Below are 27,470 nucleotides of genomic sequence, written 5' to 3' on the forward strand. Positions count from 1 at the left end.
TCTGGTCTGCAGACAGACCTGCCCAGCCCAGTCTGGATGACTGCAGAGGATGGCGGTACATGCTCCTGAACACTCTCTCCCACCCTCCTCTGGGCTGAGCCAGGCTCATGTGTATGGACCATATCAACGAGCTTCCTTGACCTCTGACTTTGACTCCACCCAATGGAAGCCTGACAGCCAATCAGTGAGAAGGAAGAGAAAGGGGTCAAAAATCCAGCTCTTCACTTCCAAGGTCACTGGCAAGACAGCTGACTTGGTAGCCTCCATATAGTCCTCTTCTGGGATTCAGAGGTTCTAGGAACTGTGTTCCTCCTTCACCTCTTAAGGTCCAGCTCTTACAGATTCCAGTGTACTACATCGTCCCTTGTGATTTCTCCAGAGTCAGTCTACAAACAGTCCCTCTACTAAACTCCCTACAACTATCCATTTGAGGGTATCTTCTGTGAAGACCCTGACTAACACAGTGACATTTTAATGTATATTCAAATTCTAGTTGTCTAGAGAAGCAGACTCACAGATATAGAGAACATATTTGTGGTTGCCAAGGGGGAGGGGGAATGAGGCAGGGATGGATTGGGAGTTTGGAATTAGCAGATGCAAACTACACAGGATGCAAAATACACAGGATGGATAAACAACAAGGTCCTGGTTAGCCGAGGGAATGATATTCAATATCCTGTGATAAGCCATAATGGAAAATAATATGAAAAAGAGGGTATACATAAGTGTAGCTGAATCATTTTGTTGCACAGCAGAAAATAACACAATACTGTAAATCAGCTATACTTCAATAAAATAAATTTAAAAAAAAAAAAAAAAATAATGGTAATCACACTCAGCCCCACAGGAGTCCACTTCCAAGTATGATTAAGTTGAACAATCTTCAGCTTTGGAATTCTAGCCTAGGCCTTGGATTCTGGCTCCCATCATTTCTAGCCTTTGACTTTGGTAAGTCGCTTAAACCTTCCTACCCTGTTTCTTCATTTGTAAAATTTATGATGATAATAGTATAGGAAATTTCCTTATGAATCACTTTTAACATGATATTAAATTTTTAGATGTTCAAATTTCTTTGATATGTATATGATTAGAGAGATGACATCCAAGTTTCTGTACCCATAGTACTTTATGGCTCACTGCAAAGTATCAAACATTTCCAATAAGTAACTGTAATAATGATATTTTTCTCTCACATACATCTTGATCATTTGCCTCAATGATGCAATCAGAAGTCTTTCATAGATTTCAGAAAGATCTCTAAATATTCCATGGCTCTGAATCAATCTTCGTCCAGTGGTATCTATGTGTGCATTTATGTGTGTGCACGTGTAGGCATTTTTAAGAACTTTTCCCGAATTACAGACAATTCCTGATTTAACTAAAGGTCTTATCTTCCCTCATGTCTTATTTGCTTCTATAGCTTAATTTACTGTGTTGAATATTAAATTTATATTGCACAGATCTTCTATTCCTAACATCCTAAAGAGAAAAAAGCCGAACTTATTCATTTCTAATTTATTAGAAATTTCTAATTATTAGAAATTTCTAAATTTCTAATTTATCCCAACAAGGAAATTCACCATAAAAAGTAAAAGCATAAATGATAATTAGAATGATGAATTAAGTATGTATAGACATTCATTTCTGCAAAATAATCTATTTTTTCAGATTTGTACCAGTATAAAATGTTGTCTTGAACAAAATTAAGTCAAAGAGAAGTAGGTAAACTTTATTTTAGAATTACAGTTCTGAAATCCTCCTAAGCCACTAAAGGACTCAGTAGATATTTGGCTATTGTTTGCTTTTATAAAAGCCCAATTCTTAAGATCCTGAGTAAAAACTGCAGGAGGAAGGAGATATTTGAAAAAAATGTTTGTTAGCCTAAACCTCTGTGTTAATAACAATACCATAAAAACTGTCTTTTAACTCAAGTTCTTAATTAGTTAAGTGCTTTTTTATATCTACCTCTATAAAAAGTAAATGGACAGGTTATGATTAAATACAAAAAGATAAAACACTACTGGGAACATGGTATGCAGTCTTCTCCAAACAAAAGAAGTAGAAAGCTTCCAAACCAAAGAGGGTGTGTTTCTTCTTTTTATTTCTACAAGTCATAATCGACAAAGTAGCAATGATAAACATGCATGCTGATATATTCTATTATCCATTCCACCCTAGAAGGGCAGCTCAGCTGCCACATGGTAATCTTTGCTTTTTCCAAGCAACAGATATAAAAAGCATGGTTTGATGGAACAAAAAGAACAAGGTTATATGACCTCTCCATGCCTCACTGAAACTCCAATACTTTGGCCACCTGATGTGAAGAGTTGACTCACTGGAAAAGACTCTGATGCTGGCAGGGATTGGGGGCAGGAGGAGAAGGGGATGACAGAGGATGAGATGGCTGGATGGCATCACCGACTCGATGGACATGAGTCTGAGTGAACTCTGGGAGTTGGTGATGGACAGGGAGGCCTGGCGTGCTGCGATTCATGGGGTCGCAAAGAGTCGGACACGACTGAGCGACTGAACTGAACTGAACTGATAGTTACTTTACAATGTTGTGTTAAAGTTTCTGCTGTACAGCAAAGTGAATCAGTTATATGTGTACATATATGCTCTCTTTTTTAGATTTCCTTCCCATTTAGGTCACCACAGAGCACTGAGTAGAGGTCCTTGTGCTATACAGTAAGTCTTCATTAGGGGATCTTAGTTCCCCAACAAGGGATCAAACCCATGTCCCCCTGAAGTAGAAGCACTGAATCTTAACCACTGGGGAAGTCCCTAATTTTTGATTTTTATATCTATGATGCCATTTTGCAAACTGGATTAGAGTAAGAGATATGTAATTAATCAGGACCTAAATTTGTTGTTGCTTGTTTGTTTTTTTTGAGTAGGAGCAATTTTCAAAAAATATAGAATGTACTGTTAACCAGGTATGGCAGTAAGTATAAAGAATGTTAAGGGCAATATCACATTCTTAATTTAATCCTTCTTTAAATTAATTACCATTCCAGGATTTTCTGTTGATTTTCTATGAGGCACTCCCATATGGGATAGGACATTGAAAATCCAATCAGAGACCTGAAGCTACTTAATAAGAAACCAGAATCTCATAGCTCTTGAAGCATATGCTTATGCAGCAAAGGGCAAAAGGCTACTAAAGAGAGCTGACAGTATCAGAACCATATGTGAAATGAATGGGATTTTAAGAGGCCTGGGAATGAAAACCAAATGAAACTAAAACTCACAGCAAAAGACTCCTTACACACAAGAAATGTGAGCCCTGAAATTTCACCCACTGTTGGTGGGAGTATAAAGTGCTAATATGTATCAAAATCCTAAAGCTTGGGCAAACTCTTTGACCAAACAACTATACTTCCATAATTTAGTTTCTGGAAATAATTTAGGGTGTGGTGGGCAAATTTTAGCTACGGAGACGTTATTAGTTGCAACATTCCTGAAAACAACAGAGACAACCTAAATATTCAAAACTAGAGGACTGGAAAAAATAAGTCACGGCATTTTCTATGGGGCAGAAAATTATACAGCCTACAAAAATGATAAATAAAGATGTTTACTATGTATTTTGGGGTGGGGGAAAAGGTTATAAAACAATAGGCATTGTATGAATACATTTCTGCAATCAAGAAAAGTACAAAGTAATTTAAAAATATGGACCAAAGGATTAAAAGGATAGAAACCAGAATATAATATAGTGATAGTTTTAGGATAGCAATATCAGTGTTTTCATACTTTTCTTTCAGCTTAACTGAATTTTCTTATTTTTCCCAATGAACACGAATTATTATTACTTGTATTCCAGAAAAAGGAAAAAACTCAGCAAATTAATATTGAATGTACCAAGAAATGGGATGGTTTCATATTTCTGAACATCCATTATATAAATCTATCGGTCCTTCCAAACCTCCAGAAAGCAAGATCATGATAATCAACTTTACTTTGCAAAATGTAAAACTGGTATTTATGGTGACAGAAAACCAAACAGAACTAAAAAGCACAGAAAGTTAACTCTCACAAAATAAAGCAGACTGGAGACGTATTGTGTCACATACAAAACCACAGGCTTTGAAGCACATAATAGGTGATGAATATAAACTGGCTCCAAATGAAGTAAAACCTCGCAAAAAAGAACAGAAAGGAGGAGAGGCTTTGGCTAAGTAGTGAGGGTGTTTGCAAGGACTGACCTTGAGGGTAGACCACTGTGGTCAGCGTGGATAGTTTATCCTGTGGGTACACATTACAGAAAGGGTGAGTAATCACCGCTCTCCACTGGCCGCTTACACGTACTGGTCTGCGAGACACAGGAGTCTGTCTGGAACGTGACAAGGAAAGCTGATGGTGGGAACGCATGGAGTCAATGGTTTTCAGAGGCAGCAGCCCTCACACCATGGGAGGAAAAGAGGTTTTGATTAATTGGTTGATTCCAAGGGCTTGTTTTCCTTACCCTGAAAGATGGCTGAATTCATTCTGATCTCCTGTCACCGTCTCATTTTGCTGATTTTTGCTTTAGAGGCTTCTCTCTACTGCTTCCCCTCCTCCTCCCGAGGTGGGGAGGGTGGGTGTCAAGATAAATAGCACTGTTAGAATTAAAGCTTATTTTATATAAATAGTCTTGGGGAAAAAAAACTGCCTTATAAGATAAGAAATTACAGGAAGCGAATGACTTCTGCAGAGGGCCTGAAGGAAGCAGAAAGTGGAAAGCCATTTTGTATTTCTGCCTCTTTGCCATTGGCCTGAGTTTTTCTCTCATGGCATCATGAACCCGGTTTCTTGTTTTATGTGTCCTTTGCGTTTCTCAGAACTTCTCTTTTGTCTGTGCTTAGAAAATGGAAGCGTGCTGATAGCTCATAAAGTTATTTTTTCTAGTTTGTTAATTTTCCAGGACCTAGGAGCCTACAGAATTGTTATGGGATGCTCCCAACTTCTAATTATGATTATTTGCATTCCAGGACATTCAGAATTAGAGAGGATCACTTTGTTTTTTTTTTTTTTTTTTTTTTTATTACTTTTTTATTTTATTTTATTTTTTTAATTTTATTTTATTTTTAAACTTTACATAACTGTATTAGATTTGCCAAATATCAAAATGAATCCGCCACAGGTTTACATGTGTTCCCCATCCTGAACCCTCCTCCCTCCTCCCTCCCCATTCCATCCCTCTGGGTCGTCCCAGTGCACCAGCCCCAAGCATCCAGTATCGTGCATCGAACCTGGACTGGCAACTCGTTTCATACATGATATTTTACATGTTTCAATGCCATTCTCCCAAATCTTCCCACCCTCTCCCTCTCCCACAGAGTCCATAAGACTGTTCTATACATCAGTGTCTCTTTTGCTGTCTCGTCACTTTGAAGTGCACTGATGGACAGAGGAGCAGTGGGTGACCTTCTAGGGATGGGGGAGAGGTCAGACAGAAAGATCATAGATGCCAAGACTGCCTGTATTCCATGTTTTTATGACTATAAGGAGGGAGGAAGGCTGGGCGTTTATGGGCTGGGGGTTGGGGACACCTGCTTTAAGATATTATTATTCTATTGTTTAATGTGGCTGGATGGCTATATCAATACCCTTTGTGAGACCCTAATTTGAAAAGGGAAGAGTAGGAAGACTCTGCTGAAAAATTGATGCTTCTGAACTGTGGCACTGGAGACGACTCTTGGGAGTCCCTTGGACTATAAGGAAATCAAACCAGTCAACCTTAAAGGAAATCAGCCCTGAATGTTCATTGGAAGGACTGATGCTGAAGCTGAAGCTCCAATACTTTGGCCACCTGATGTGAAGAACTGACTCATTGGAAAAGACCCTGATGCTGGGAAAGATTGAAGGCAGGAGGAGAAGGGGACAACAAAGGATGAGATGGTTGGATGGCATCATTGACTCAATGGACATGAGTTTGAACAAGCTCCAGGAGTTGGTGATCAACAGGGAGGCCTGGCATGCTGCAGTCCATAGGGTTGTAAGGAGTTGGACACAACTGAGCGACTGAACTGAACTGGGGAAGACTTTAGCTGTCTAAAGGGAGGGCAGACAAGGGCAGGGGAAGAAAGGGAGACTCTGAGGATGAGAATATGAATGGATAAATAAACAAAGGGTGGAAGTAGGAACTGTCAGTGGAGTGCAAAATTTGAATAGCAATGGACCTTGTAACTTGACTAATCTCTCTCATTAATAACCTATCAGAAAATTCCATCCACTATCCCTTTCCCTCCAGCTGATACACTTTCCCCAGAATTGAAATATATAGAAGTGTGCAATAGCTATAAGTAAAATTCACAACTCTAAGTTCTTCTGATCTGTTTGTACTGGCAAAGGAAGGCATAGCACTCTATCCCTGGCTGATGTCATCCATTCATGGGCCTAAGAATTTGGGAAATCCTGTCTCCCCAGGCACATAGCCTGGGTCTTTTGGAGTCTTCTTATCCTTTCCTTCATCTGAAGGAGATGCCACTGGCTGAGTATACCAAAGTCAGCCCATCTAGATAAGAAGTGAAATTCTTTATCCAACTACCATATGTGTAGCCTATGAGAAGACAAAACATATGGCCCACGGGAATCACTGAGTTGCTGGCAAGCTTTGCTCAGTTTTCTTAAAGGAAGGGGTAGCAGGCATCCTGAAGATCAAGTTAGGATCTATGAAGTTCAGGTTTGAAGTTTGAAGTTCAGGTTGAAGAATATGAATCACAGGGAGGAAGTTATTCTGTTTCACCTCAACCTGCCAGAGTCCTGATCTGGTCCCCAGACCTGGGGCACAGAGGTTTGCATCTCTTCTTTAGAGAGAGATGAATGAATCCAAGTGTACATGCATTTACATTTCCAAACATAATCATTATAACAATGTTGATAATTATACCTGGGCTTCATGGAGGTTCATGGAAGCAAGATTGCTGGGAGAAATATCAATAACCTCAGATATGCAGATGACACCATGCTTATGGCAGACAGCAAAGAACTAAAGAGCCTCTTAATGAAAGTGAAAGAGGAGAGTGAAAAAGTTGGCTTAAAACTCAACATTCAGAAAACCAAGATCATGGCATCTGGTCCCATCACTTCATGGCAAATAGATGGTGAAACAATGGAAACAGTGACAGACTTTATTTTTGGGGGCTCCAAAATCACTGCAGATGGTAACTGAAGCCATGAAATTAAAAGATGCTTGCTCCTTGGAAGAAAAGTTATGACCAACCTAGATAGCATACTAAAAAACAGAGACATTACCTTGTCAACAAAGGTCCGTCTAGTCAAAGCTGTGGTTTTTCCAGTAGTCATGTATGGATGTGAGAGTTGGACTATAAAGAAAGCTGAGCACCGAAGAAGTGATGCTTTTGAATTGTGGTTTGGAGAAGGCTCTTGAGAGTCCCTTGGACTGCAAGGAGAACCAACCAGTCAATCCTAAAGGAAATCAATCCTAAATATTCATTGGAAGGACTGATGCTGAAGCTGAAACTCCAGTAGTTTGGTTACTGGATGTGAAGAACTGACTCATTTGAAAAGACCCTGATGCTAGGAAAGATTGAAAGCAGGAGAAGAAGGAAGGGGATGACATGATGAGATGGTTGGATGGCATCACCCACTCAATGGAGATGAGTTTGTGTAAACTCTGGGAGTTGGTAATGGACAGGGAGGCCTGGCATGCAGCAGTCCATGGGGTCACAAAAGAGTTGGACGCAACTGAACTGAACTTCATGGAGGTCACTGAAGCTTTCAAAGGCACTATCTCAGCAGTTCCACAGGTGTGGCAATTCTTTTTTTTTTTTTTTTTTTGGCAATTCTTAATTAAACATTTTTTTAAAAGGAAATAAACAAATGAAACAAGCACCTGGAGAGGTCAAGTGACACTGCTTGAAGATGTACAACAACCACACACAGAAGTCAAGACCACATGGGTTCTCTCTGGCATGTGATGGCAGGTAAGATTCAGGTCTCTTGCACCTGCGGGCTTTCTTTACTAGATTATAGTGTCTCCTAAAAATAATCAGGAGAGGCACTTAATTCTGTGGGTTGAACAGAGAATGGGAGCTTGTCTTTAAAATGTGGTAAGCCTTGCAGTTGCTACTCAAGTCACTGATTCCAACATTCAATCTACCTTATCTTAGATACTTTTCTGGAAGACAAAGGGAGAATATTATGTAGTGAAGAAGACGTCAGTGTGGGATGAGGCTCAGTTTTCATCTAGGAGAAGATGTGAGTGGAATATTCTCAGAGTTAGAAACTCCAAATATGACTAAAATATCAATGAGGAGCTATAAGTCATGGTATGAAGAATTGGACAGAACAGTCAGATCATGTCGCACTACTCTGTTTTGGCTGTAGACAATCTCCTTGTGACCAATGACATTCCTTTTCAGAAAATTCACCCTTGAACATTTAAGAAGCCAAAAAACATTTTTCAAGAAAAAAGAAAAATATAAATAAAAACAGAATGAAAATCGGCAGAGGATATATATGACCTTGATTTCAATTTTGTTTCTGTCCCTTATTAACTGTAGCCTTGGGCAAATTTCTTAAAACGTCTCTGAGCCTGGTTTTCTTCATATATAACACAGGAATAAAAAGCCCTACCTGGAGACTGTCAAGATTAAATGAGGTGTCTTCATCTGCTTGGGCTGACATCACGAAATACCAGATTGAGTGTTTAAACAACATAAATCTATTTTCTCAAGGCGCCAATATCAAGGTGCCAGCAGGGTTGGTTCTGGTTTGCAGATGGCTACCTTTCGGCTGTGTCCTCACATAACAGAGAGAAAGCAAGGTCCGGTATCTCTTCTTAGAAGGGCACAAATCTCACCATAGAGGTCCCACCCTCATGACCTCACCTAATCCAAATTACCTCCCAGAGGCCACATCTCTAATATCATCATGCTGCAGGATTCAGGATTCAACATTTGAATTTTAAGGGAAAAGAAACTTCCAGTTCATAATATGAATTAACATATGCAGAGCCTTAGTAAGCATCTCTATTGCTTTGTTTTAGCAATTATGCTTCATCCCAGGGAGGGCAAGGCAGCTAGTTCTGAGAACATCTTCATCAATCAATACATTAAAATAAGTCACTGACATTTCAACAATAAATACCTCCATGTGACGTTTCTGACAGTTACCAGAAAATCCAGAAAAATGTTGAAAATTCAACTCTCCCATCTTTGTATAAAAACTCCAGTTAAAATCCACAAGCAGTTATGAATGGGTTCAATTCTTTGGAAGAGATATTTCATAAGCATCAGCTTGAGAGGCTTGGACAGGGTGCAGGGCATTACACTTTCAAAAGTGTTGGAATGAGACCCTTGCATGTGACCATTTCCAATATGTACCCTTAAATTCTGTAATCTTTCTGGATCTCTGTTGCCCATGTGGGTTGTGAGAGGTACCAGGAAGATTATACGAAAAGGACCTAGAATAGTTCTTGGTACAAAAGAAGGTTACAATAAATAAAGCTCTCATTACTGAGCTACTAATGGAAAACCTGGCTTCTAGTCCCAACCTTGAGACCGTGGGCAAGTCACTTAAGCTCTCTGATGCTCAGCTGAACAAATACTTCTTCGACTTTCAGTTACAACTTTGGAGCCAGACTTCTTGATTTTGGCATTTACTAGCTGTTTCAACATAAGCCAAGTTATTTAACTTCTTTTGCCTCAGACTCATCAACTATAAAAGGGGGATAATAGAGCTGTTGTGGGACTGAATGTACATTCCTGATTCAGAGAAAGAACTCATGTGCTCCTGATTATTATTATAGATAAAGAAACAGAGTGGACAGCAGATCACAGAACTTGTAGCAAGTCAAGTGAGGGCTGACTGCAGAGCTGGTGCTCTGAGCCCTGATCCATATTGTTTCTCTACCTTTTTGTAAACCTATTGTTAGCCTTATTATTTTACAACTCAAAATCTCTCCATAAAACCCATGTGTGAAAAGTCTTTTGCAATTTGGTGGGAGGAAAAGCTTTGTCTCCCAAAGAGACTAATATGCTTCCTCTTTTTGAAAATAAGAATTATGCAACTTATCATGTGTTCTTTTTTGTCTTGGCTGCCAGGAAGCTCAGAGTCAAATTGTGTGCTCCATCATCACCAGCAAGTTGTTTCCTTCTTCCTGTATCTCTGTTCCTTATTTTTTCTTTTAATTCCCTTTTACAAACATTTTCATTTGTGTCTCTTGTTGAAAGAGGCCTCGGAGGTATTTCAAAAGTGGTTGGTGGAGATGAAGGGAGCAAATAAAAATCAGAAATTCACATGAAAAATTTAAGTTTTCTACCTTACCTGTTTCACTTGCTAAAAGAAAAAAAAAATGGGGAAATTTAGATGAAATCATGTAAGAGCTATTTTAAAGGAGGAAAAAAAAAAGAAAGAAAGCCAATAGAAGAACAGAACGACTGACAGTAACGAAGGCCAAGTCAAATGAAAACTGCAATAAATACGTCTGAGGCTAGAAGTGTTTGTGCTTTCCCTGGCTGGAACATATCATTTCTTAATTATATCCTGTGTGTGTTTTGCAAGACATGAGCTGCTGTCAAGACGAAGGACAGCCCCAGACAGGGGCGGGGCCACGGCCCACCCCTTGGTCCTCACATACCTGTACAGAAGCGAAATCCCCCGAGGCACAGGCCCCCAGAACAGCAGCGCCCACAAGAACAGACTCCACCTCTTGCGACAGGACCACAGGCATGCCTGTGCAGAACAAGGCCACACCTTGGTTAGGGAGCAGGGCCAGGGGAGCCAGTCAGCAGCCCCAGCAGCACAAACACCTGATGTAAAGGCAGCGGCAGGGCTCCCTCCCTGCCCCCTGCAGTTCCAGTTCTGTAGGATTACTTGGTTCTAAACGATTTCCCTGTCTCTGCCTGCCAGTACAGTAGACAAGGGTCCCTGGGAACCAATACACACACACACACACACACACCTCAACTCAGGAGACCTTTCTGCCTAGGGTTTTTAGGCTTCTGCTAGCTGCTACCTGCCATTTCAAGTAGTTTTCTACAAACTTTTCTGAAGTGCTCTACTGAGCCTATGGTAGACAGAGATGAATCCGACTTCTCTGCTACTCAGGTCTCAAAGGGGAGATGGATGAGAAAGAGACAGAGGCCTCACATGGGGTTCGGTCTATAACTGAGATGCACTAAGAAAAGGGAAGTGTGACAGAGGGTGTGATGAATCTTGGGGGGGTGCCTCCTACATCTCTCAGAGTGCAAGCGAAAGCCCTTACCAAGGCTGACAAGGCACTCCAGGACCAGGGCTACTTCTCCCACCCTGACTGGCTCCTCCTCTCCTCCAGGCCGCATGATCTGGTCACCTTGCTCTTTCCTGAATCAGCTTTAGGCCTTGCCTGTGCTGTTCCTCCTGTCTGGGTCACTTCCTTCAGGATGTCCCTGGGGCAACTCCTTCCTGCAAGTCTGTGCAAACGTCTTTCCATTGTGGCTTTCCTGGCCATCCGAAGGAAAATGACAACTTACCCACAACATCCCTTATCCCCCTTGACTTCCTCAATGCCCTCCAACACTGTATTATTACTTCTCTGGTTTTCTGTCTTGTCTGCTAGAACACAAGCTCCATGAGGGCAGAGGCTTTATTTTGTCCACTGCTGAATCCCTAGAATTGAGACCAGTATTGAGCACATGCAAGTGCTTATATAATGAACGAATAAATTTTTGAGACGGGGAAGGGGGTCAGAGCAGTGGAGCTCAGGATTCAATAAGAATCTGAAGGATGAACAGGGGTCCACCAGGTAGGGAGGAACACTCCTAGCTCAAAGTGGACTTAAGATGAATAGGAATAATTTAGAATTCTTAGTATTTTATATGTGTGCATATGAAAAAAAAAATACATAAAATATAAATATTTTTGATAATCAGGAGATGGCAGCAAACTCCACAGAGGTAAGCTCTGTGGCCAGACCTGTAGGATCTTCCTTTACTCAAGACATTGTTTTTCCAAAGACTGGATTTTTCTTTCTGTCTTTTCGGGGGAAGACTTCCAGGACATAGCCTCCTCTGCCCTCCCACCATCTCTTAACTCATCATCCCACTCCAAGGTTGGGGTCCCTTCCCCCACTACCCTTGATGAAGGGAACAGGGGACAGAATTCTCACACATATCCCAGGGGACTTAGGAATACCAGCCCCATCCACAGGGGCAGTGCTGGAGATTTTGCTGATAAGATGGGGTGGTCTCTGGGAAAAGCTCAACCTGGTTCCACTAGCCCTGTGTTCTTCAGCAAGTCATTTATACATTTTAGCCTCAGTTTCCCCCTGTGTAAAATGGGGATAATAACAGGTTTGCTGGAATTTAATGGGAAAGGGTATGTGCAGGGCTCAACACAACCCCTTTCAGAATGGTGGTGTTAGGATGAATCTCAATGAGGGGCGAAGGCCTTCTAGATGCACTTCACCTGGGCTGGAAAGTGGACCAGTGGGGAAAGAATGGGGTAGATGCCCATCAGTCATCCAGAAGGCAGGACAGACACCAGGCCACGTGGGAGGGCTGTGTGGGCCACATGTGGAGAGAGCACGACAAGCCTTTGCAGAGTCTGGGGATCGTGGGGACGGGAATGTGATCTTGACCATCCCATGGGCTTTGGACTTATCACATGACATCATCCCACATGCTGCTTGCCTCCTAGCCTTCTTTACCCTGTTAAAGCCTCACTGGTCTGAGCAAAGAAGAACTGCTCATGGCCCCTGTCCTTGGGAATGGGACTCCAGGGGGAGCTGGGTGGATCCCCTCTCAGCTCTCCAGTTGCAGCCCAAAGTACTCTGGAGTCAGGCTGCCAGGGTTTGAATTTTGGCTTCCTCCCTGTCTTAGCTGTGTGACCCTAGGTGAGTTATTTAACCTCTCTGTGCCTGTTTTCCCAGCTGCAAAATGAGGTTGAAATTCCACTGATCTCACAGAGTTGTTGTGAGAATTTACAAGCTTATTTGAGCATTTTTAATACTGTTTCGGAACATTCTCATAAAAAACTGACCCAACTTCTATACTTAAAGAAAAAAAAAAGTGATATTGTAAATAAGGCACTTAAAAGAGTTTGTGGCTTAGAGAAAGCACTAAACTGGGCTTCCCAGGTGGCACTAGTAGCAAAGAACCCGCCTGCCAATGCAGGAGACATAAGAGATGAGGGTTTGATCCCTGGATTTGGAAGATCCCCTGGAGAAGGGCATGGCAACCCATTCCATTATTCTTGCCTGGAAAATCCCAAATTCTTCATGTTTATCTGATTTGGGTCCTGGGTCACTGACCTGTATGGACCATGTCTGCAGGCCTCTGCCCTCTGATCGCATCCTTGACTGAGCTCATCTGCAGTCAGGTGGCCCCTCTTCATGCAGCCCCTCAGCCCCAGGTGGGTTACCTCCCACCCTGGCCCCTGGAAGCCTCGGGGTAGTTAGACTGTGAGTAGACTTATGGTACTGCCTGGTGGCTGGGGTTTCCCTCAACCCTGCCCATGCCTCTAAACAGACCCTTTACTGGACTTTTCTCCAGTTAATCCAATGTGAGTGTGTCATCTGCTCTCTGCTTGGATCTGACTCATACTGACACCAATGTCCTCTGGGTCTCCCTATCCTCTCTGGAGAGTGGTCAGAGCACAAGAACACTTTTTCTGTTTGTAATGAGCCTCTTGGCGGGACAGGACTGTTCTTCTTTACATGCCCGTGCCAAACTCAGAGAATGAATACATGAAAGAGTAAATGACTGAATAATGAATAAGACAGGCACAGGGAAACCCCTACTGAAATGGCCAGAATTTTTCAAAACAAAATTTAGGAGGAACATTTAGTCCCGAGTCAGTGAGAGAAACCTATAATTACTTAGTACACACCAAGTATTTCTTGAAACCACAGTTAACTATATGCCCAGGGTACAACAAGATTCTTCTTCCTCACGTAGAGGACATTTCTCAAGTTGGCAAAATCCTGCTCTCCCTGCGTGCATGGAGCAGGCAGGAGCAGACCGTTCCCCAAATGGCAAAGGCTTGCTTACAAAATATTTAACTTCTTTTTTTCTAAAATGCACCTCCTCCTTTTCAGTGTGGGGCTGCCTGAAGGGAAGAAGTGAACTAACATTCATTGAACACTTATCTTAAGCTAAGCACAGAGATTGGTGCCCACAAACTCATGAGTATTTATTCATCGGCATGCTCTCTACGAGGGAAAGAATATTATTTCTACCTTTCAGAAGGGGGAAATGAGGCTGAGTGGTAAAGCAATTTGCCTAAAGTCACAGAGCTAGTGCTCTGCTCCATTATTCTATACTATCTCCAATGAATCTGCCAAATTCCATTATGTTTTCACATGTATTCCTGAGACTCATGTATCAGGTCTATGGCTCTTTCTATAGCTTTGTTTGCAGGAAAACTAGAGCAATTACAATTTTAAAGGCACCAAACACTCTACCTATACACCCACAACTTGTGTACCCGTCTTTTACAGAAACAAATGCAAATGTGTTCTTTTTGCAGAGTGCTGGGTGAAGGAGAGGAAGAAGGCAGCTTTGCCTGGAATGTGAACTATTTTATCTGATGCATTAATGAGTCTAGCAGAACCCAAAGCATTTCAAGGCAGATGCACTTTGCCATCACTTGTCAATCACAGGCTTCCCCAGGCAGAGGCATTTCAGGCCAAAGAAAAGATCCCTTTGTTCAAAACTGTAACTGGTCCACAGTCAGAGACAAAGGGTCCAGTTTCAATCGGAATCCAAATAACGATTAACAGCCTTTTCATTTGACAGCCTAAAGCAGAACAGTTTCCAAAGTAGAACTTTCTATGAAGCCACTGCACCCCTTTCTTCTGAGTCAGCTCAGTGGTGTGAGGCCTGGAAGAGAACTCACTTTCCTAAAGGCTGGAGCCACAGTGCAGAGTCAGGGCCGGCTGCCCTGCTCTCGGGCCGTTGTTTCCTATTCCCTCGGGTGATGTGTCAGGCAGAGTTGATTCTATCTCCCTTCCTAGATCCAGGTAGGAAGTCTTGATGGCTCTTTGGAGGCTGGATGTTGGAAAGTCACTCACAGATCAGATCTGAAGTATGAATTGTATTTGAACAAGCTAGTTATGGCTTTTCTCTTAGGGAAAATTATAAGGTAATCTGGGCTCCTTTTTTATGTCTTCTTTTCTGCCTCCAAATGGCCCATTTCCATAGGTTTTGGACACTTTAGGAAAGGGGGATTCATCATTAAATGGTTATAAACTGGGCAGAAAAGTTAAGAAACCTGGGTCAGCAGCATAGTGTAGAGGACATTAGGTCTGGACACACCCGGTACCATCCTAGTCCGGCACCTACCAGGTGTCTGACCTTGGACAGTCAATATAAGTCACCTCCCTGATCCTCAGTTTTCCTGTCTGTAAGACATGGGCACCGATTCCTACCTTTGGTGGTGTGTGCAGATTAAATGTCAATAAAGTGATTTACATTGACACAGAGTAGGAGTGCAGTTGAGTATAGTCAATTCTACTCCTATTTTTACATACTTACCCTTAGACCGTGTGCTTTTGATACTGTTCACTGGCCTATGCTTCCGTTTCCCTACCTCTAAGAAGGGGTTCAGCAACAGAGTTTGATCTTATAACGTGAAGGGGTGACGTTGCCCATCATGTGTGGGAAAGCTCTCACCTGTGGGTATCTGTGTGGCCTGGAGGGGGGGAGGGAGAGTCTGGCAGAAAACTGGACCCCCCCATTCATCAGAGGTATGGCATGCAGGGGACAGGGGGGCAGCAAGAGATCATGATGAATGGAGGCCAGTGGAGGGAGAATCGGATGAGACTGGAGTTGGGGCTGTGAGCAGGGTTCAATCCTTTCCCACTTCCCTCTGCTTGCCCTGCCCTGGTACATGGCCTCTGTGTGGTGGTGGGGAGTGGGAACATGAGTTCCCAGGAGACAGTGGGAGAGAAGGGAGCAAAAGGCACAAGGGCAGCAGGTCCAGAGGGATAGGAGCCCAGGTCAGCCAGTGGGACTCAAGCAGGCCTCCTATTCATGGGGTCCCTTCCATGGGGCCCAGGAGTCTGCACTATGAAGCCTGCTTGCTTTTGTCTGCTCAGATCACAGAGGGATCAGCCCATTACCCAGGATTCCCTCCATCTGTGTCATGATCTCTGGTTCTGATGAGTTGAGAAGGAATCACAGGATCTTGACATCTGAATCAGGGCTCAAATTCCCACCAGCAGCCAGACACCTGCAGCTCCCACCATAGCCAGGCTCTGCGATCTTTCTTTAAGACGGTTTGCTTATCACTTCCGCCAGTCACTTGCCCTGCACTGTTACAGATCCAAACCAGGGCAAGGTCATGGTGTTTCCATAACACCCTGTGCTTTTCTCACTCAGAGCTCTTGCTACACTAGATTTGACGTGTCTGTTTGCTGTCTGCCTTCTTCCACAGACCCTGAGCTCTCTGGGGGCAAGAATCATGATTTCATCTCTGTATCTTCAATACTACCCAAAGTGGGGTATGAGAAGAGGTACTCAAGACTCTTAAGTAAGTATTTGAAAATTAAGATCTGGCCCTTGCCAACTTCTCTTATTTCTTACCATCATCCAGTAGTTGGATACACATAGAAGTCACTTTTCCTGGTATGACAACAGCAGTTAACTTAAGGAAAAAAATCATTTCAACATAAATGCTCCAAATAATATGGCACCCCACCTATATCCTCCTTTTTTCTACCCTGTCTAGATCTTGGCCACATTCATGTGCTGTCAAGTCTAGGATGACCTCTTCTCCCCCTCCTCAGACTTACCAGTGATGTCCGCGTGCATTTGCACAAAAAGGGGATTCTTGCTGAGGCCACCACACAGGAAAAGGGTGCTGATCGAGTGCCCTGCTGACTCCATGGCCTCTATAATGAGGCGTGTCCCGAACTTAAAAGGAAAAATAGAAGAAAGCATCAGCATGGTAGCAAAGGGAAACGATATAGAACATTTGCTAAGTGTTCACCCAGCAGTAGAACCTGTACTTGGAGCCTGACATATATATATTCTCTTAGAAAGTCAGGACTCAAGGAGATTACATTGCTCGTGATAATGCCATTATATTAAGTTGCAGAGTGGGAATTCCAACCTGGGTCTGCCTGATTTCAAAACCTTCTGAATTATTATACCATTTGCTTCTATAAGTAGTCATACATTGACAAAACAAGTTGACAGTGTTAACACAGTTCATTCAACTACACAGATTTGATGAGTATCCACTATGGTCCAGATCCTCTACGATACACTTTTTGGCCAGGGGCTAGTTTTGTGGAAGACAATTCTTCCACAGACTGGCGTGGGGTTGGTGGTTTCTGGATGATTCTCATAAGGAACGTGCAACCTAGATCCCTTACATGTGCAGTTCACAGCAGGATTCGTGATCCTATAAGAATCTAATGCTGTGGCTGATCTGACAGGAAGGAGAGCTCAGTTGGTAACATGAGTGATGGGGAGCAACTGTAAATACAGATGTAGCTTCACTAGCTCACCTGCCACTCACCTCCTGTTGTGCAACCTGGCAGGCTGGGGACCTCTGCTCTCTGAGTTATGGGGAATGGAGTGACTGGCAGCTCTGCTCCAAAAAACTCTGTGTCGAAAGATCTCTGCTGGAGATCTCTAAGTCAGTTTTCCTTCCCTAAAGAGGAACTAAAGAAGTTAGTTCCTTGGAAATGGCGCCAACAAACTCAGCAGCAGAAACATGGAAAGAGGGCTTTCATTGCACAAGGAAGGTGAGCCACAAGACTTCAGGCTGGCAAAGGGCTAAAAGGACCTTTGTTATCACCTGAAGCCAGGTAGTGGTTCTAATGAGATGGTTTCCAGTGCCAGAATCCATTCCTCATCAGTCCTTAGTGATCTGAGATGATGCAGAAACCACATGCCCTGTTTGGCTCAAGCTTCACCGTATTTTCATTTCAGCCCTTGTGTCTTCCTATCTTTCGAAAATGTGTTATTTTCATCCTTCTCTTGTTCATTTCACGAAACTCAGTAAAAACTGATGCTTGACAAGAAGATACTACCATAGGGTCATCAAGGTGAATCTTAATACATAAGTCATTAGTTTTAGGTAGGGTATTAGAGTAGCTAAAAACCATAATTTCCTAGAACATTAAAAAACTGGAAGTCTCCAAATCATCATTTATTTGAGAGAGGATTAAAAACAAAAAGATGAACTGTGATACGACGTTAGGAGGCAGCTGCACAGTGATGTTAGAGAAAGTGGCTCTGGGAAGAAATGAGGGAGGAGGTATTTTGGTGTCACGATAGCCCTTGAGATGTTCAGAGAGAGCAACTATGGAGAGTGACCAAGTCCCAGGTGTGCACACAGGAAGTGGCTGAGGCAGATGGAAGAAAAGGTCAAGGGGAAGGAGAAGGTCAAGGGAGAAAGGGAGGTTAAGGATCTGGGAGGTAAGAGATGGTGCAAACACCAAGAAGGTGGGGTGTGGGCTTCACAGGTTCAGTGAAGGTAGACAGAGGTTCTGGTCAGATGGCATTCAAGTGCACAAAGAAGGAGACACCAGCTCAGCTTGAGGGCATGCAGTATCTGAGCTTCACCAAAGGAAGGGATGAGGGTTTAGGAAATCATCAGGATGCAGAAAATCCTGATTGCTGTGGAGTAAATGATGAGGGATGGAGGAGGTCCTAGCAAGGAACCTGGAACTAATAAGCCACCACCAAGTGGAAGAGTTCAGGAAAGGTCAAAAGGAGACACCACATGTCCTACGACTTCCCAGAATCCTTCTTGCTGACATTCATCTTGACTGAGCAGTGCTTGCACCACCAGGAAGGACCCTGGCCAGAGAAAACCAGGAAACTAATCCCATCACCATAAAACCTGAAACTGAGCCACATGGCAGAGCAGTTCTCCTGGGTTCTCTACCCTGCTGCTCTCTGCCCGCGTGCCCCTTCCCAATAAAGTCTCTTGCTTTGTCAGCACATGTGTTTCCTTGGACAGTTCATTTCCGAGTATTAGACCCCTTTTTGAGTCCTGGAAGAGGTCCCCCTTCCTGCAATAGTGGGGGCAGTTCAGGAGCAGAACCAGGCATTTCCAGCCCACAGGTCTCAGGTTTGTTGGAGCTATTAGCGAGTCTAGTAAGAATATGGATTAGATAAAACTTGGGCCTCCAAAGATCATCCACAGATGTAGTGTGTTAAAGAAAAGATTAAAACACGTTGTACCCTATAAGACCAGATCCTGCTTATTGAATATGCCTGATTACCCCCAGGTGTTCTTTCTTAAGCTTTTTGCGGCAGTCATGAACCCTCTTGAGAATATGATAAAGCCTACTGACCTCCCCAGAAAAAAGTCATATATAAAATAGTATTATAATTAATTTTAGGAGCCCTACAAATGGCCTTACATCTGCCATGGATCATTTGGTGTCCGTGGATTCCAGGTAACCCTAGTCTACTCTAGGAGCATGAATCTGCACCTAGGAAATAAGAGTATGGCTTTTGAATTTAAAAAAAAAAAAAAAAGCCTGGGAAGGCATTCAGGCATTTTACCTACTTTTAGAATCAAATTCACACCTAACCTTTCCATGACTCAATTCTCATTTTAAAAATGGGAATAAAACATCATATTTTTCATTTGATAACTCCATGGACTGTCTAAAATGTTAATATGCAACGAAAATTTAAAATGTGATCTTAGACTTGATGAAATACAGAAATATCTACCTTGCAAAGTTGCTGCTGTAGACAGCATATGTAAAGCTCACAGAAGAGTGTCTAGTACACGGAAGGTATTTAGAAATGAGAGCTATTCTGGTTATTAGCTATAGGCTAAGCACTCTGCTCTGCTCTTTAACATCACTTCTAATTTTATGAAAAAAAAATCAAAAGCTGCATATTATTATCCCCATTTAGGATTTCCATAATTTGCTTAAAGCCATGCAGTCTGCTTCAGGGGAGGGGAAGCTGCCTCCTAACGTGCATGGAGATGCCGTGCAAAATGGATATTTCTGATATTTCTAAAACCAGAAACCTGGGGGCTCTTGTGATTAGCAGGCCTGAGAGGAGAGTAACACAAAGCACATTCTCTGGGAAAAGTTGCGAAGCGATCAGAACAAGAGGCGCTCCCTCCAGAGGGGCTGGGATGGCCGGTCTATCCTCCGTGTGGCATTGTCAGCAGGAAATTCCCACTCAGGCTGCTGGTTAGTTACAGGGCCTTCCCTTTCGGCAACTCAAACACCACTCTGTGTGAAACACTCCACCCTCCTTAAACGCCCCACCAAAGGGCTTTGTGCTAAAATGATTTTGTGCTCACCTTTCTGGAAAAAATGTTTTCACAGAGAAATTTAAATTAAAATTAGGCCGTTCCACTGGGAATGTACAGAACCAAATGCAAATAGAGAGACTTCAAATGCAAATAGTACTTTTAAAGAGTCTATTCTGCAAAGAAAACTATAGATGAACAGGCTATGGATAAACTGAGTGTTTGACAGGTCTTTCAATTAAGCTTGGTCAAGAGAGAATTTCACTTCATGAAGGCTTTTGCATAGTCTCAAATTAACTTCACTACAATATCTCTTTAATTTCATTCTGTTCTTAGAAAATGTCAACCATAGAAATTGCTATGGAGAGGACTGTGCTTAAATAACTTTATAATCAATAGGTGTAAGGAATATTCATAGTCAGTGAACACATTTTTTTGAACATCATGGGAAAATCTCTGGTATTAGAATGCTCATTAAAATGCACATTAAAACACACAAATGAACTAAAAGATCAGAACACCCAGATACTTTTGCAAAACAGACTGAACTCCTCACAGTTCAATGGACTGCACAACATAGCCTTATTGAAAAATCTGTCTTCAATTGCCTTTCCTTTGTGGTGCTATAAAGGTCATTAAAACAATGGAGAGAATAAATATGATAGCTTTTAATACATGTACGACCTATTACATACAAAAGTGATTTGCCAAGTGTGTGGTGTTCGGGAAAATGTAGTTGGCTTCCCCCACCCCAGCCTTCCCCCACCCCTGGCCTGCACTGTACATTCTTGGATTTCTGCTACACTGTTCTTACCAGGAAGGGGACTCTGTGGGACAATCCTGGCCAGATTAATGATGTTTTCTAAAATGTGTCAAATCAAAACTGTTCTTGGGAATGCCTAAAGGCTTATTTCAATCACGTAGCTTTTACAAACTGATCCAAGAGCAATGGTAGCATGGTAACATGAAAGAGCAAAAGCCAGAGAGCAGAAGGACAGAGGTTCAGATTCTGACTCTGCCATGCACTAGCTGTTTGACCTTGGCAAGCAGTGTTCCCTGTCTGTAAAATGAGACAAGCCCACCTACTTACAGGGTTACTCACTGTGGGTAAGGTACCCTGTTTGGTGCCTGGCACAGGCAGTGGGCATCAGTGAGAGGGAACAGTGATGATCATCAGATGATGGTGATCCTTGGCTCATCCTGGGTGGCCTCCTTCTTCATGTTTCCCTCTTAGCAGGGACTCAGAAGGATGAGCCTCATCGAGCTCTGATATTTTCCTGGATTATTCATTTTAATGCCTGTGATTCATTCCACTATAAGACTTTCCACACATTAACATCAGAAAATAAAAGCTCCTCAATACACTGTGTACCCAGGTTTATTTTACAAAGCTGTGGGTTCAAATCCCAGTTCTGCCACTTACTAGCGGTATGAAACTGAGCAAGTTAATTAACCTCACTTAGGCTTAGATTCTAATCTTTGGAACGGGGATTATAATTGCTCTCTTATAAGGTAAAGTCATATAATGTATGTAAAATATTTAGCCTACTACCTGGTATATAATATCTCAAAACTATATCATTTATTATTATTATCTTTACTATAAAGCAAGATCACTAAATAACTACCTTTATTACTGATGCATATTTCTGTTCTCCATTTTTTCATCTTTTCATACTAGTCACTCTTGCCATTTTGAGAGATGTCAGAACTATCCTTTTTTTTTTTTTTTAACCAAGTTCCCATAAATAAAGCAGGCTGACTGGTATTACTGGACTGGATAAGCTCTTATATCAATAAGACAGTTGCTTCAGTAAGTTGTTTCTAGATAAACTTGCTTATAAACTAAAAAGGATTATTTAATTGTGTTGGCCAACTCAGCTCTTTTATTGTATGTATGTGGTACCTGGGTAAACCCAAACATAAGGAAAGTACTTTAGTTGATGATATGGACATATAGAAAATATGTATGTAATTCTATTCTTTAAACCAACGAGGATATGAAAGTGGTATGTGGAGAACAGAGTAATTGAATAGCATATAGTTATATCTATATAGCATGAATAAATAAAAGTACTTTGCTTAAGTAGGTATATTTCTGAAAAATAAATTATAACTCAGAATTCAGGGAACTGATTCTCCTTTCCTTTAGTCTCCAACTCCCTTTCCAGAGCAGAGCAACTAAGCCTCACTGGATTATTGTTATTTTGGAGTTCCTACCAGCTCTGAGATCCTGAAAGCCATGACTCACTCCCTTCAAATGCACTTTCTAACATGCACATACATGCAATCTTTCATGTTATTTCAGGGTTTAGAGCCCTCCTGTAGCTCACTCACAGATCACCTCTAGACAATGAGTCCTTAGACAGTGATGCTTGACCTTCTAAAAACTTGTTTTCATTTCCAGTTGATCTTCAGTTTAGGAGTTCCTAACACTGAATTCTCCCCTTTCTCCTTCCCTAACCATCCAATGCTTTCATTTAAGCACATAATTATAAAAACAAACAGTTTCATGTTCCAAGGAAGCTTACTATTTAAAGGAACCCCAGACTGGATGCTTTTGCAAAGTGAACAATATCACATATTTTATAAATCTGGACATTCTTAACACCAGCTCTTCTTAATGCACAAGAACATGGCATCTGCTTGCTTGCTTCTATTTAATTGAACTTAGAAGACAAATTAGATAAATGGTAGGTAAGATGTTCTAAGATTTTAACTCCTTTTAGTTCTCAGCTATGTGAAGCTATTAGTAAAGCAGATAAAGATCTTCAGAATTTCCTTCTGGACAAGCATCTATTTTTGGCAAGCTCCCTAGAATCTCTGTCACAACAGCATATGATGTATTCTGGGGGATATGCAGTCTCAACTTTATCAATAGACCTAAATCTCTTTAAAAATGGCATTCAAGTGTCTTACAGCAATAGCTTGAACTGTGGCCAGGTAGAGAATGGCAAGATCATCGAGGTCCTGAGATAGTTTCAATCCAGTGACCTATAGGGATGAAGAAAAGAAAAGATGGAGCTATGGTTAGAGATAGTTCCCATGAAACACGCTCAGATGTGTTTTCTTGCCGAAGCAAGTTCATATGCAAATCCCCTTTTTGTAAGCTGAACGTGAAGCGACTACTAAATTGTTTAATCTCCAGACCTGGAAAAAGTATTCTTTCTTCCCCCAAAGAAAATGCCTTGCGTTGGATTAGAGAAAAACAAGCCAAACAGTATAAGGAGATTGTGTGTGGTTTTTCTTAGGAGATTGTGTTTGGTATTTATTAGCATGGAATGAATTAAATATTTTTCTTCTTATCTGAAAACATTATTCTTTTATTACCAACACCTATTTTCTTTGGCTTACAGAAATCAACATGTAGCACTGGCATTCTAGTAAAAGATGATCTTATTCTGAGTTCTGCTACTGTCAGAAATCAGTGGGGTATTCAGAGTAAACTAACATGTCTCCTATAAATGTTATACCTGCTGCTGCTGCTGCTGCTAAGTCGCTTCAGTCATGTCCGACTCTGTGCGAACCCCATAGATGGCAGCCTACCAGGCTCCCCCGTCCCTAGGATTCTCCACGCAAGAACACTGGAGTGGGTTGCCATTTTCTTCTCCAATGCATGAAAGTGAAAAGTGAAAGTGAAGTCACTCAGTCGTGTCCGACTCTTAGTGACCCCATGGACTGCAGCCCACCAGGCTCCTCCATCCATGGGATTCTCCAGGCAAGAGTACTGGAGTGGGGTGCCATTGCCTTCTCTGAATGTTATACCTACTAGGGGATAACTTAGAATCTGTGGTTTGCAAGGGAATTCCATTAAAGTCAATCCAAACCACATGCTTTTTTATGGAGCATGTAAATTTCTGAGAGGTTCCAGGACAAGAGGTTACTGGATTTGGGTAGTTTCAAGACTTGTTCATGGTCTCACTTTCATGTCTCCCGTTTGTGAAGGTGTTCTCTTGGGACATTTCTAGAGGGTGAAGACTGCCGGTTTCTTTAAGTCTAGTCCGAAGCTCGTGGGCATCAGTGCCCCAGTTCACTTCAGATTTTCATGACAAAATTAATTTATGTCCAGTACTCTTGCCTGGAAAATCCCATGGACAGAGGAGCCTGGTAGGCTGAGGGCCATGGGGTCGCTAAGAGTCGGACATGACTGACTGACTTCACTTTCACTTTTCACTTTCATGCATTGGAGAAGGAAATGGCAACCCACTCCAGTGTTCTTGCCTGGAGAATCCCAGGGACAGGGGAGCCTGGTGGGCTGCCGTCTATGGAGTTGCACAGAGTCGGACATGACTAAAGCGACATTCAGCAGCAGCAGCAACGGTATTTACATTTCTGAGTTCAATGAAATGGTGACATACAGCCTGTACTAAAATGGGGGAGCCTACTGGTCTACCCAGGTCTCTGTCCTTCAATCGTTCCAGCCCCATTTATCATTTTCTCCAGATTCCACCTCCGGCCAGGATTAAGGCGTCAGCCTTGGCCTGTTACAGGGCACAGATATCCCTCCACTACTCAAACCATAAATCTGGGAGCACTTTCCCCTGACTTTTCTCTCCCTTCTTGTGTTTAATCAGTCTCCAAGTCTTGTACATTTGAGCTCCCAAATTTATTTTGAATCCATCCCCTCTCTTCATCTTGTCAGTCACTTCCTTAATCCAGGTCCTTCAGCACATTCTTCCTGATTGCTGAAATAGCTCCTGATCAAATCTCCCTGTTTCCAATGGGGCTTGCTCCTCTCTACAAGGGAGCTAGTGCTTATTCTCAAAAGTAAACTGATCATGTGAAAAATTGTCCCCCCATTGCCTTCAGTCTGAAGCAGAAACACCTTCCCTGTCTTCTGTGAGTGATTCTGCCCATGGTCAATCCCACTCTCTTCCCCAGTGTCTCATCTTTTCTATTCTCACTTAACATCCAGTGTTCTGGCTGGTTTTTTTTTGGGGGGTGGGGTGGGGTGGGGTGGGTTGCTGATAGCTCAGTGGGTAAAGAATTCGCCTGGAATGCAGGAGATACAGGAGGTGTGGGTTCGATCCCTGGATCAGGAAGATTCCCTGGAGTAGGAAATGGCAACCCACTACAGTATTCCTGCCTGGAGAATCCCACGGACACAGGAGCCTGTCAGGCTGCATTCAGTGGGGTTGCAAAAAGCGAGACATGACTGAGCACACGGCACATGATTATTTATTTATATTTTAACTTTTTGGCTGCATAGCCTGTGGGATCTAGTTCCCTGGCCAGGGATCGAACTCATGTCCCCTGCAGTGGAAGCACAGGGTCTTAACCACTGGACCACCAGGGAAGTCACCCAGGTGTTCTGATTACTCATCTAAGTCTGCTAAAGTGGGTATTCCTGAATTCAGTAGAGCTACCTGCTGATGGAGGGCAGATTATGAAGCCACTCAATGATAGTAGTGGTGTTGATATGAACACAAAGGAGCATGGGAGGTTTGAAGGAGAAACCAGAAAGGAGCTCTTGGGGTACATATTTTCCAGCCAAGAACTTGGAAGGAACATCTCTCAGAAAGTTCTCCAGAGGCCTAAATATGCAGTAAGAATGTTGGAACTAGGAGAACATGAACCACACTGATACCATAGAGGTTTATGACACAGAGGAGAAAGCAGTTTGCTTAAGAGAGAATCCAGAGGTTCATGGAAGCCAGAACCCAGGTGTTCTGACAGACTCTATGTTACTCACCTCAGTACCTCCCATGCCTGCCATTGAGCCTGGTACACAGCAGCACTAAGCTAATACTTGGTGAATGTGGCGCTTCAGTGCTCCTATTTCTTTATGAATGCCATTCTCTCTTCTAACATCCTATCCCTCTCTGTCATATACAATTATAAAAGTGAAAAAAAAAGTGAAAGTGTTAGTTGCTCCTGTCATGTCTGACTCTTTAGGACACCATGGACTATAGCTCACCGGGCTCCTCTGACCATGGAATTCTCCAGGCGAGAACACTGGAGTGGGTAGCCATTTCCTTCTCCAGGAGGTCTTCCCAATCCAGGGATCAAACCTGGGTCCCTTGCACTGCAGGAAGATTCTTTCCTGTCTGAGCCACCAGGAAAGACAGTATCTATTCCCTCAGCCCCTCGCAAATTCACAGAGGTGGAGTGGGTATATTTTCTCCACACCCCAAGAAAGAAAAACACTGGACCACCACTTAATAGTTGCTTACTTCATGCTCGTCCCCCTCCCCCAACCTCCACACTTTCTCTTCCTCATCAGAGAAGTGATTTCTATGAGACTGCAGTAAAAGAAAGTAAGTTAAAGTGTTAAGTTGCTCAGTCATGTCTGGCTCTTTGAAACCCCATGAACTGTAGCTTGCCAGTCTCCTTTGGAATTCTCCAGGCAAGAATACTGGATTGGGTAACCATTCCCTCCTCCAGGGGATCTTCCTGACTTAGGAATCAAACCCAGTCTGCAGGAAGATTCTGCCGGCAGAACCCTCATTGCAGGCAGATTCCTTACTGTCTGAGACACCTGGGAAGCCCCAAGAATACTGGTGTGGATAGCCATTCTCTTCTCCAGGGGATCTTTCCAACCTGAGAATCAAACCAGGGTCTCCCACATTGCAGGCAGATTCTTTACCATCTGAGCCACCTGCGTTGCTATTTCCTACTCCAGAGGAATCTTCCTGACCCAGAGACTAAACTCGTGTCTCCTGCATTGGAGGCAGATTCTTAATCACTGCACCACCTGGGAAGCAAAAGAAGTGACCCTGTAGGTTGTATGGGGCTGTTGTGTGATTTAGAAAATGGTGCTCCTGCTAGGTGGACTAAATGCAGGACATTCCATCGAGAAGAGTGAATTATAAAAAGGAGCAGAGTGGACAGGATTTCAGCCCTGCCCTAAGGCCCCTCAGCCGAACACCCTCTGTGAACACCAGCCCCAGGGAGTGCAGTGGTGCTTGGTAAAGATCACAAGTCATAAGTGGTCTCTCTTTCTTCTTCACAACTGGCCTGACCTCAACAGGTTAGGAAAAGTTATTGGGCCACAGTTTAGAGCTCTCTTCCAGAGTCAGTCCAATAGGCAGTCTACCTTTGGCTTCCTCTCGCTGGCTATCAGTGAGGTGTGAATCAGACCACGATCCTCCATGTGCTTGGGTACGAGTCTGTTTGGCAGATCAACACCCATCCACAGGAGGGTCCTGAATGCCACATGTGGATAAACTGTGATGGAGGCTTTTGACTTTTTATATAGATCATTTTCCTATTAATTTATTAGGGCTCTGTATAATAACACTGACAATGTAACTGGTTCTGATACTCTTCTCAATTAGTTAGAACCCATGAGAGGAGGACTA

At 42.6% G+C, this 27,470-nt stretch overlaps 1 protein-coding gene across 17 annotated transcripts in view; it reads right to left on the bottom strand.

Moving 5' to 3' along the window:
- FGGY (FGGY carbohydrate kinase domain containing) overlaps positions 1 to 27,470 on the bottom strand; it is a 508,405-nt gene that overhangs the window by 83,346 nt on the left and 397,589 nt on the right. For all 17 annotated transcript variants that reach the window (XM_044944924.2, XM_044944922.2, XM_044944923.2 and 14 more), the window contains 3 exons: positions 23,089 to 23,163; positions 16,724 to 16,844; positions 10,589 to 10,683 (listed from right to left, as the gene is read on the bottom strand). In XM_044944924.2, coding sequence (XP_044800859.1) covers positions 10,589 to 10,683; positions 16,724 to 16,844; positions 23,089 to 23,163 — 291 coding nt within the window. The remainder of the gene's footprint in view (positions 1 to 10,588; positions 10,684 to 16,723; positions 16,845 to 23,088; positions 23,164 to 27,470) is intronic.

Source organism: Bubalus bubalis, chromosome 6, assembly GCF_019923935.1.
Source record: "Bubalus bubalis isolate 160015118507 breed Murrah chromosome 6, NDDB_SH_1, whole genome shotgun sequence".
Classification (NCBI taxonomy): Eukaryota; Metazoa; Chordata; class Mammalia; order Artiodactyla; family Bovidae; genus Bubalus; species Bubalus bubalis.